Source organism: Coregonus clupeaformis, chromosome 33 (genome assembly GCF_020615455.1).
Source record: "Coregonus clupeaformis isolate EN_2021a chromosome 33, ASM2061545v1, whole genome shotgun sequence".
NCBI lineage: Eukaryota > Metazoa > Chordata > Actinopteri > Salmoniformes > Salmonidae > Coregonus > Coregonus clupeaformis.
This window is the reverse complement of record NC_059224.1, coordinates 17,021,182-17,036,104: the sequence shown is the minus strand read 5'-3', so window position 1 is coordinate 17,036,104 and position 14,923 is coordinate 17,021,182. Positions and strand designations below refer to the sequence as shown.

The 14,923-nt window shown below is 45.0% G+C and overlaps 1 protein-coding gene across 5 annotated transcripts in view; it reads left to right on the top strand.

The window, feature by feature from the left end:
• The window catches only part of LOC121548687 (1-phosphatidylinositol 4,5-bisphosphate phosphodiesterase beta-4-like), a 145,250-nt gene that overhangs the window by 119,327 nt on the left and 11,000 nt on the right, over positions 1–14,923 (top strand). For all 5 annotated transcript variants that reach the window (XM_045210176.1, XM_045210178.1, XM_045210177.1 and 2 more), the window contains one exon: positions 3,168–3,321. In XM_045210176.1, coding sequence (XP_045066111.1) covers positions 3,168–3,321 — 154 coding nt within the window. The remainder of the gene's footprint in view (positions 1–3,167; positions 3,322–14,923) is intronic.

Below are 14,923 nucleotides of genomic sequence, written 5' to 3'. Positions count from 1 at the left end.
TCCTTGTCACGGATGGGCTATTTCAGCAGACAACCACACCGGGTTCCACTCCTATCAGGTAAAAACAAGAAGAAACAGCTCCAGTGGGCACGCGTTCACCAACACTGGATAATTGAGGAGTGGGAAAACATTGCCTGGTCTGACGAATCCTGGTTCCTGTTGCGTGCGTCATGCTGATGGCAGAGTCAGGATTTGGCGTAAGCAGCATGAGTCCATGACTCCAGCCTGCCTTGTGTCAACGGTACAGGCTGGTGCCGATGGTGTGGGGAATGTTTTCCTGGCACACGTTAGGTCCCTTGATACCAAGCAACGATTGAGCACCACAGCTTATCTGAACATTGTTAATGACCAGGTGCATACCTTATGGCTGCTGGGGGGTCCGACCCGGTACTAGATGGGTGTACCTAATAAACTGGCAACTGAGTGTATATACAAATCAATCAAATAAAATGTTATTTGTCACGTGCCAAATACAGCAGGTGTAGACTTTACTCTGAAATGCTTACTTACGAGTCCTTTCCCAATATAGTTAAATAAATACAAGGAAATAGTAACACAATAAAATAACAATAACGAGGCTATATGCAAGGAGTACCAGTACCGAGTCAATGTGCAGGGGTACGAGGTAGTCGAGGTAATTGAGGTAATATGTACATGTAGGTAGGGGTAAAAGTGACTAGGCAATCAGGACAGATAATAAACAGAGTAGCAGCAGCGTATGTGAAGGTTGTGTGAAAGTGTGTCAGTGTGTGTTTGTCACGGTCGTTCATCGACGGGTCAGACCAAGGCGCAGCGTGATATGCGTACATGTTTATTAAATATTAAACACAATGACAAAATAACAAACAAAACGAAACGTGAAGTCCAAGGCAGCACGGAACAAGATCCCACAACCCACTAGTGCCAATAGGCTACCTAAGAATGGTCCCCAATCAGAGACAACGAGCGACAGATGCCTCTGATTGGGAACCACACCGGCCAACATAGATCTAGACGATCTAGATCTAAACCTAGAAAACACAACATAGAACATACCACACAGAAAATGCACACCCTGACTCAACAAATACGAGTCCCCAGAGTCAGGGCGTGACAGTGTTGTGTCAACAAGCGTGTGTGTGTGTGTTTTGTGGGTGTGAGTGTATGTGTGGTTGTGTTGTTCTCATCACAGTAGAGGATAAGGCTGATGATTAATTGCTTTGGCTACTGGTTTAGTAGTCTTAGTAGCTTCCTACACTCTTAGAAAAAAGGGTTCCAAAAGGGTGCTTTGGCTGTCCTCATAGAATAACCCTTTTTGGTTCTAGGTAGAACCCTTTTGGGCTCTTCAAAGAGTTCTCCTATGGTGACAGCAGGAGAACTGTTTTAGGTTCTAGATAGCACATTTTTTGTCCCTGGGTAATAAAATATGCCTTGGGTTGGATAGGAGAAAAGACAATATCACTCTATCTCTCCATATACAGTGGGGAGAACAAGTATTTGATACACTGCCGATTTTGCAGGTTTTCCTACTTACAAAGCATGTAGAGGTCTGTCATTTTTATCATAGGTACACTTCAACTGTGAGAGATGGAATCTAAAACAAAAATCCAGAAAATCACATTGTATGATTTTTAAGTAATTAATTTGCATTTTATTGCATGACATAAGTATTTGATCACCTACCAACCAGTAAGAATTCCGGCTCTCACAGACCTGTTAGTTTTTCTTTAAGAAGCCCTCCTGTTCTTCACTCATTACCTGTATTAACTGCACCTGTTTGAACTCGTTACCTGTATAAAAGACACCTGTCCACACACTCAATCAAACAGACTCCAACCTCTCCACAATGGCCAAGACCAGAGAGCTGTGTAAGGACATCAGGGATAAAATTGTAGACCTGCACAAGGCTGGGATGGGCTACAGGACAATAGGAAAGCAGCTTGGTGAGAAGGCAACAACTGTTGGCGCAATTATTAGAAAATGGAAGAAGTTCAAGATGACGGTCAATCACCCTCGGTCTGGGGCTCCATGCAAGATCTCACCTCGTGGGGCATCAATGATCATGAGGAAGGTGAGGGATCAGCCCAGAACTACACGGCAGGACCTGGTCAATGACCTGAAGAGAGCTGGGACCACAGTCTCAAAGAAAACCATCAGTAACACACTACGCCGTCATGGATTAAAATCCTGCAGCGCACGCAAGGCTCCCCTGCTTAAGCCAGCGCATGTCCAGGCCCGTCTGAAGTTTGCCAATGATCCAGAGGAGGAATGGGAGAAGGTCATGTGGTCTGATGAGACAAAAATAGAGCTTTTTGGTCTAAACTCCACTCGCCGTGTTTGGAGGAAGAAGAAGGATGAGTACAACCCCAAGAACACCATCCCAACCGTGAAGCATGGAGGTGGAAACATCATTCTTTGGGGATGCTTTTCTGCAAAGGGGACAGGACGACTGCACCGTATTGAGGGGAGGATGGATGGGGCCATGTATCGCGAGATCTTGGCCAACAACCTCCTTCCCTCAGTAAGAGCATTGAAGATGGGTCGTGGCTGGGTCTTCCAGCATGACAACGACCCGAAACACACAGCCAGGGCAACTAAGGAGTGGCTCCGTAAGAAGCATCTCAAGGTCCTGGAGTGGCCTAGCCAGTCTCCAGACCTGAACCCAATAGAAAATCTTTGGAGGGAAAGTCCGTATTGCCCAGCGACAGCCCCGAAACCTGAAGGATCTGGAGAAGGTCTGTATGGAGGACTGGGCCAAAATCCCTGCTGCAGTGTGTGCAAACCTGGTCAAGACCTACAGGAAACGTATGATCTCTATAATTGCAAACACAGGTTTCTGTACCAAATATTAAGTTCTGCTTTTCTGATGTATCAAATACTTATGGCATGCAATAAAATGCAAATGAATTACTTAAAAATCATACAATGTGATTTTCTGCATTTTTGTTTTAGATTCCGTCTCTCACAGTCGAAGTGTACCTATGTTAAAAATTACAGACCTCTATATGCTTTGTAAGTAGGAAAACCTGCAAAATCTTGTTCTCCCCACTGTATATGGAAATGCAGTAATGACTGAAAAGTGCATGAAAAAGATTTCTGTCCATAGACCTGAAACGCCCTCCCGTCCTTCTCGCTCTCTTTCTCCATCTCTCTCTTTCTCTCTCCACACCTCCCCTCCCTCGCTCCAGAGCGACATAGCAGACGTGCCAAATGAGAGTTCGAAGAACGACAAGAAAGGGAAGGTGAACGCCAACGTGAAGACCAACTTGACGCCACAGACCAGCTCAGACCCGGCTCAGTCTTCTACTTCTGCCCAGAACAACACCACTGAGACCAAGAAGGGTACGGCACACACACAGACACACTAACACACACAGACACACTAACACACGCAGACACACTAACACACGCAGACACACTAACACACGCAGACACACTAACACACACAGACACACTAACACACACAGACACACTAACACACGCAGACACACTAACACACGCAGACACACTAACACACGCAGACACACTAACACACGCAGACACACTAACACACGCAGACACACTAACACACACAGACACACTAACATGCAGACACACTAACACACACACACAGACACACTAACACACACAGACACACTAACACACACAGACACACTAACACACGCAGACACACACACAGACACACTAACACACACAGACATACTAACACACACAGACACACTAACACACTAACACACAGAGACACTAACACACACAGAGACACTAACACACACAGACACACTAACACACACAGACACACTAACACACTAACACACACACAGAGACACTAACACACACAGACACACTAAAACACACAGGCACACTAACACACTAACACACACACAGACACACTAACAAACACAGACACACTAACACACACAGACACACTAACACACACAGACACACTAACACACACAGACACACTAACACACGCAGACACACTAACACACACAGACACACTAACACACAGACACACTAACACACACAGACACACTAACACACAGACACACTAACACACACAGACACACTAACAAACACAGACACACTAACACACGCAGACACACTAACACACGCAGGCACACTAACACACGCAGGCACACTAACACACGCAGGCACACTAACAAACACAGACACACTAACACACACACTGACACACTAACACACACACTGACACACTAACACACACACAGGCACACTAACACACACACAGGCACACTAACACACACACTAACACACACACACACACACTAACACACACAGAAACACTAACACACACAGGCACACTAACACACACAGGCACACTAACACACTAACACACACTAACACACATAGGCACACTAACACACACAGGCACACTAACAAACACAGACACACTAACACACTAACAGACACACTAACAGACACACAGACACACTAACACACAGATACCCTAACACACACAGATACCCTAACACACACAGACACACTAACACACACTAACACACTAACACACACAGACACACTAACACACTCACACACACAGACACACTAGCACACACTAACACACACAGACACACTAACACACACAGACACACTAACACACACAGACACACTAACACACACAGGCACACTAACACACACAGGCACACTAACACACACATGCACACTAACACACACAGACACACTAACACACACACAGGCACACTAACATACACACAGACACACTAACAGACACACTAACACACACTGACACACTAACACACACAGGCACACTAACAAACACACAGGCACACTAACACAGACACACTAACACACACAGGCACACTAACACACACAGTCACACTAACACACACAGACACACTAACACACACAGTCACACTAACAAACACAGGCACACTAACACACACAGACACACTAACACACACACAGACACACTAACACACTAACACACACAGACACACTAACATACACACAGACAAACTAACACACACACACACAGCCACACTAACACACACACACAGCCACACTAACACACACAGGCACACTAACACACACAGGCACACTAACACACTAACACACACAGACACACTAACACCCACAGGCACACTAACACACCCACAGGCACACTAACACACACACAGGCACACTAACACACACACAGGCACACTAACACACAGACACACAGACACACTAACAAACACAGACACACTAACAAACACAGACACACTAACACACACAGACACACTAACACACACAGACACACTAACACACACAGACACACTAACACACTAACACACACAGACACACTAACACACACACAGACACACTAACACACAGACACACTAACACACACAGACACACTAACACACTAACACACACACACAGACACACTAACACACACAGTCACACTAACACACACACAGGCACACTAACACACACACAGGCACACTAACACACAGACACACTAACACACTAACACACAAAGACACACTAACACACACAGACACACTAACACACACAGACACACTAACACACTAACACACACACACAGACACACTAACACACACACAGACACACTAACACACACACAGACACACTAACACACAGACACACACACAGACACACTAACACACAGACACAGACACACTAACACACACAGGCACACTAACACACACAGGCACACTAACACACACAGGCACACTAACACACACAGACACACTAACACACTAACACACACAGACACACTAACACACTAACACACACAGACACACAGACACACTACCACACACAGACACACTAACACACACAGACACACCCACACACAAAGACACACAGACACACTAACACTAACAGACACACTAACACACAGACACACTAACACACACAGACACACTAACACACACACACACAGACACACTAACACACACAGACACACTAACACACACAGACACACTAACACACACAGGCACACTAACACACACAGACACACTAACACACTAACACACAGACACACTAACACACAGACACACTGACACACTAACACACACACACAGACACACTAACACACACACACAGACACACTAACACACACAGACACACTAACACACACACAGGCACACTAACACACACACAGACACACTAACACACACACAGGCACACTAACACACACACAGGCACACTAACACACACAGGCACACTAACACTCACAGGCACACTAACACACTAACACTCACAGACACACTAACACACACAGACACACTAACACACTAACACACACAGACACATTAACACACACACAGGCACACTAACACACACAGACACACTAACACACTAACACACACAGACACACAGACACAGTAACACACACAGACACACTAACACACTAACACACACAGACACAGTAACACACATAGACACAGTAACACACACAGACACACTAACACACACAGACACAGTAACACACACAGACACACTAACACACTAACACACACAGACACAGTAACACACACAGACACAGTAACACACACAGACACACTAACACACACAGGCACACTAACACACACAGACACACAGACACAGTAACAAACACAGACACACTAACACACGCAGACACACTAACAAACACAGACACACTAACACACACAGACACACTAACACACACAGACACACTAACACACAACAGACACACTAGCACATACAAACACACTAACACACACAGACACACTAACACACTAACACACACACACACATTAACACACACAGGCACACTAACACACAGACACACTACCACACACAGACACACTAACACACACAGACACACCCACACACAAAGACACACTAACACATACAGACACACTAACACACACAGACACACTAACACACACAGACACACTAACACACACAGACACACTAACACACACAGACACACTAACACACACAGGCACACTAACACACACAGGCACACTAACACACACACAGACACACTAACACAGACAGGCACACTAACAAACACAGACACACTAACACACACAGACACACTAACACACTAACACACACAGACACACTAATACACACAGGCACACTAACACACAAAGGCACACTAACACACTAACAAACACAGACACACTAACACACACAGGCACACTAACAAACACAGACACACTAACACACACAGACACACTAATACACACAGACACACTAACACACACACAGACACACTAACACACACACAGACACACTAACACACACACACAGACACACTAACACACAGACACACTAACACACACAGGCACACTAACATACACAGACACACTAACACACGCTAACACACACAGACACACTAACATACTAACAAACACAGACACACTAACACACACAGACACACTAACACACACAGGCACACTAACACACACAGGCACACTAACACACGCTAACACACACAGACACACTAACACACTAACAAACACAGACACACTAACACACAGACACACTAACACACACTAACACACTAACACACACAGACACACTAACACACACAGACACACTAACACACAGACACACTAACACACACTAACACACTAACACACACAGACACACTAACACACACAGACACACTAACACACACAGACACACTAACACACACACACAGACACACTAACACACACACACAGACACACACAGACACACTAACACACAGACACACTAACACACACAGGCACACTAACACACACAGTCACACTAACACACACACAGGCACACTAACACACACACAGGCACACTAACACACAGACACACTAACACACAAAGACACACTAACACACACAGACACACTAACACACACAGACACACTAACACACAGACACACTAACACACACACACACACAGACACACTAACAGACACACTAACACACACACAGACACACTAACACACAGACACACACACAGACACACTAACACACAGACACAGACACACTAACACACACAGGCACACTAACACACACAGGCACACTAACACACACAGGCACACTAACACACACAGACACACTAACACACTAACACACACAGACACACAGACACAGTAACACACACAGACACACTAACACACTAACACACACAGACACACAGACACAGTAACACACACAGACACAGTAACACACACAGACACACTAACACACACAGGCACACTAACACACACAGACACACTAACACACTAACACACACAGACACACTGAAACAGTAACAAACACAGACACACTAACACACGCAGACACACTAACAAACACAGACACACTAACACACACAGACACACTAACACACACAGACACACTAACACACACAGACACACTAACACACACAGACACACTAGCACATACAAACACACTAACACACACAGACACACTAACACACTAACACACACACACATTAACACACACAGGCACACTAACACACAGACACACTACCACACACAGACACACTAACACACACAGACACACCCACACACAAAGACACACTAACACACACAGACACATTAACACACACAGACACACTAACACACACAGACACACTAACACACAGACACACTAACACACACAGACACACTAATACACACAGGCACACTAACACACACAGGCACACTAACACACACACAGACACACTAACACAGACAGGCACACTAACAAACACAGACACACTAACACACACAGACACACTAATACACACAGGCACACTAACACACACAGGCACACTAACACACTAACAAACACAGACACACTAACACACACAGGCACACTAACAAACACAGACACACTAACACACACAGACACACTAATACACACAGACACACAGACACACTAACACACACACACAGACACACTAACACACACAGACACACTAATACACACAGACACACTAACACACACAGACACACTAACACACACACAGACACACTAACACACACACACAGACACACTAACACACACAGGCACATTAACACACACAGGCACACTAACATACACAGACACACTAACACACACTAACACACACAGACACACTAACACACTAACAAACACAGACACACTAACACACACAGACACACTAACACACACAGGCACACTAACACACACAGGCACACTAACACACGCTAACACACACAGACACACTAACACACTAACAAACACAGACACACTAACACACACAGACACACTAACACTAACAGACACACTAACACACAGACACACTAACACACACTAACATACTAACACACACAGACACACTAACACACACAGACACACTAACACACACAGACACACTAACACACACACAGACACACTAACACACACACACACACACAGACACACACAGGCACACTAACACACACAGGCACACTAACACACACTGGCACACTAACACACACAGGCACACTAACACACAGACACACTATCACACACAGGCACACTAACACACTAGCACACAGACACATTAACACACACAGACACACTAACACACACAGACACACTAACACACACACAGACACACACAGACACACTAACACACACAGACACACACAGACACACTAACACACACAGACACACTAACACACACACTAACACACACAGACACACTAACACTAACAGACACACTAACACACAGACACACTAACACACACAGACACACTAACACACACACACACAGACACACTAACACACACAGACACACTAACACACACAGACACACTAACACACACAGACACACTAACACACACAGACACACTAACACTAACAGACACACTAAACACACAGACACACTAACACACACAGACACACTAACACACACACACACAGACACACTAACACACACAGACACACTAACACACACAGGCACACTAACACACACAGGCACACTAACACACACAGACACACTAACACACTAACACACAGACACACTAACACACAGACACACTGACACACTAACACACAGACACACTAACACACACACACAGACACACTAACACACACACACACAGGTACACTAACACACACAGGTACACTAACACACACACAGGCACACTAACACACACACTAACACACACAGACACACTAACACACACAGACACACTAACACACACAGACACACTAACACACACAGACACACTAGCACATACAAACACACTAACACACACAGACACACTAACACACTAACACACACACACATTAACACACACAGGCACACTAACACACAGACACACTACCACACACAGACACACTAACACACACAGACACACCCACACACAAAGACACACTAACACACACAGACACACTAACACACACAGACACACTAACACACACAGACACACTAACACACAGACACACTAACACACACAGACACACTAATACACACAGGCACACTAACACACACAGGCACACTAACACACACACAGACACACTAACACAGACAGGCACACTAACAAACACAGACACACTAACACACACAGACACACTAACACACTAACACACACAGACACACTAATACACACAGGCACACTAACACACACAGGCACACTAACACACTAACAAACACAGACACACTAACACACACAGGCACACTAACAAACACAGACACACTAACACACACAGACACACTAATACACACAGACACACAGACACACTAACACACACACAGACACACTAACACACACACACAGACACACTAACACACACAGACACACTAATACACACAGACACACTAACACACACAGACACACTAACACACACACACAGACACACTAACACACACAGACACATTAACACACACAGGCACACTAACATACACAGACACACTAACACACACTAACACACACAGACACACTAACACACTAACAAACACAGACACACTAACACACACAGACACACTAACACACACAGGCACACTAACACACACAGGCACACTAACACACGCTAACACACACAGACACACTAACACACTAACAAACACAGACACACTAACACACACAGACACACTAACACTAACAGACACACTAACACACAGACACACTAACACACACTAACACACTAACACACACAGACACACTAACACACACAGACACACTAACACACACAGACACACTAACACACACACAGACACACTAACACACACACACACACACAGACACACACAGGCACACTAACACACACAGGCACACTAACACACACTGGCACACTAACACACACAGGCACACTAACACACAGACACACTATCACACACAGGCACACTAACACACTAGCACACAGACACATTAACACACACAGACACACTAACACACACAGACACACTAACACACACACAGACACACACAGACACACTAACACACACAGACACACACAGACACACTAACACACACAGACACACTAACACACACACTAACACACACAGACACACTAACACTAACAGACACACTAACACACAGACACACTAACACACACAGACACACTAACACACACACACAGACACACTAACACACACAGACACACTAACACACACAGACACACTAACACACACTAACACACACAGACACACTAACACACTAACAAACACAGACACACTAACACACACAGACACACTAACACACACAGGCACACTAACACACACAGGCACACTAACACACGCTAACACACACAGACACACTAACACACTAACAAACACAGACACACTAACACACACAGACACACTAACACTAACAGACACACTAACACACAGACACACTAACACACACTAACACACTAACACACACAGACACACTAACACACACAGACACACTAACACACACAGACACACTAACACACACACAGACACACTAACACACACACACACACACAGACACACACAGGCACACTAACACACACAGGCACACTAACACACACTGGCACACTAACACACACAGGCACACTAACACACAGACACACTATCACACACAGGCACACTAACACACTAGCACACAGACACATTAACACACACAGACACACTAACACACACAGACACACTAACACACACACAGACACACACAGACACACTAACACACACAGACACACACAGACACACTAACACACACAGACACACTAACACACACACTAACACACACAGACACACTAACACTAACAGACACACTAACACACAGACACACTAACACACACAGACACACTAACACACACACACACAGACACACTAACACACACAGACACACTAACACACACAGACACACTAACACACACAGACACACTAACACACACAGACACACTAACACTAACAGACACACTAACACACAGACACACTAACACACACAGACACACTAACACACACACACACAGACACACTAACACACACAGACACACTAACACACACAGACACACTAACACACACAGACACACTAACACACACAGGCACACTAACACACACAGGCACACTAACACACACAGACACACTAACACACTAACACACAGACACACTAACACACAGACACACTGACACACTAACACACAGACACACTAACACACACACACAGACACACTAACACACACACACAGGTACACTAACACACACAGGTACACTAACACACACACAGGCACACTAACACACACACTAACACACACACAGACACACTAACTAACACACACAGGCACACTAACACACACACAGACACACTAACACACACACAGGCACACTAACACACACACAGGCACACTAACACACACAGGCACACTAACACTCACAGGCACACTAACACACTAACACTCACAGACACACTAACACACACAGACACACTAACACACTAACACACACAGACACATTAACACACACACAGGCACACTAACACACACAGACACACTAACACACTAACACACACAGACACACAGACACAGTAACACACACAGACACACTAACACACTAACACACACAGACACAGTAACACACACAGACACAGTAACACACACAGACACACTAACACACACAGACACAGTAACACACACAGACACACTAACACACTAACACACACAGACACAGTAACACACACAGACACAGTAACACACACAGACACACTAACACACACAGGCACACAGACACACACAGACACACAGACACAGTAACAAACACAGACACACTAACACACGCAGACACACTAACAAACACAGACACACTAACACACACAGACACACTAACACACACAGACACACTAACACACACAGACACACTAGCACATACAAACACACTAACACACACAGACACACTAACACACTAACACACACACACATTAACACACACAGGCACACTAACACACAGACACACTACCACACACAGACACACTAACACACACAGACACACCCACACACAAAGACACACTAACACATACAGACACACTAACACACACAGACACACTAACACACACAGACACACTAACACACACAGACACACTAATACACACAGGCACACTAACACACACAGGCACACTAACACACACACAGACACACTAACACAGACAGGCACACTAACAAACACAGACACACTAACACACACAGACACACTAACACACACAGACACACTAATACACACAGGCACACTAACACACACAGGCACACTAACACACTAACAAACACAGACACACTAACACACACAGGCACACTAACAAACACAGACACACTAACACACACAGACACACTAATACACACAGACACACTAACACACACAGACACACTAACACACACACAGACACACTAACACACACACACAGACACACTAACACACACAGACACACTAACACACACAGGCACACTAACATACACAGACACACTAACACACGCTAACACACACAGACACACTAACATACTAACAAACACAGACACACTAACACACACAGACACACTAACACACACAGGCACACTAACACACACAGACACACTAACACACACAGGCACACTAACATACACAGACACACTAACACACGCTAACACACACAGACACACTAACACACTAACAAACACAGACACACTAACACTAACAGACACACTAACACACAGACACACTAACACACACTAACACACTAACACACACAGACACACTAACACACACAGACACACTAACACACACAGACACACTAACACACACACAGACACACTAACACACACACACAGACACACACAGGCACACTAACACACACAGGCACACTAACACACACTGGCACACTAACACACACAGGCACACTAACACACAGACACACTATCACACACAGGCACACTAACACACTAACAGACACAGACACATTAACACACACAGACACACTAACACACACAGACACACTAACACACACACAGACACACACAGACACACTAACACACACAGACACACACAGACACACTAACACACACACAGACACACACAGGCACACTAACACACACAGGCACACTAACACACACAGACACACTAACACACACAGACACACTAACACACACAGACACACTAACACTAACAGACACACTAACACACAGACACACTAACACACACAGACACACTAACACACAGACACACAGACACACTAACACACACAGACACACTAACACACACAGACACACTAACACACACAGGCACACTAACACACACAGGCACACTAACACACACAGACACACTAACACACTAACACACAGACACACTAACACACAGACACACTGACACTCTAACACACAGACACACTAACACACACACACAGACACACTAACACACACACACAGACACACTAACACACACAGACACACTAACACACACACACAGGCACACTAACACACACACTAACACACACACAGACACACTAACTAACACACACAGGCACACTAACACACACACAGACACACTAACACACACACAGGCACACTAACACACACAGGCA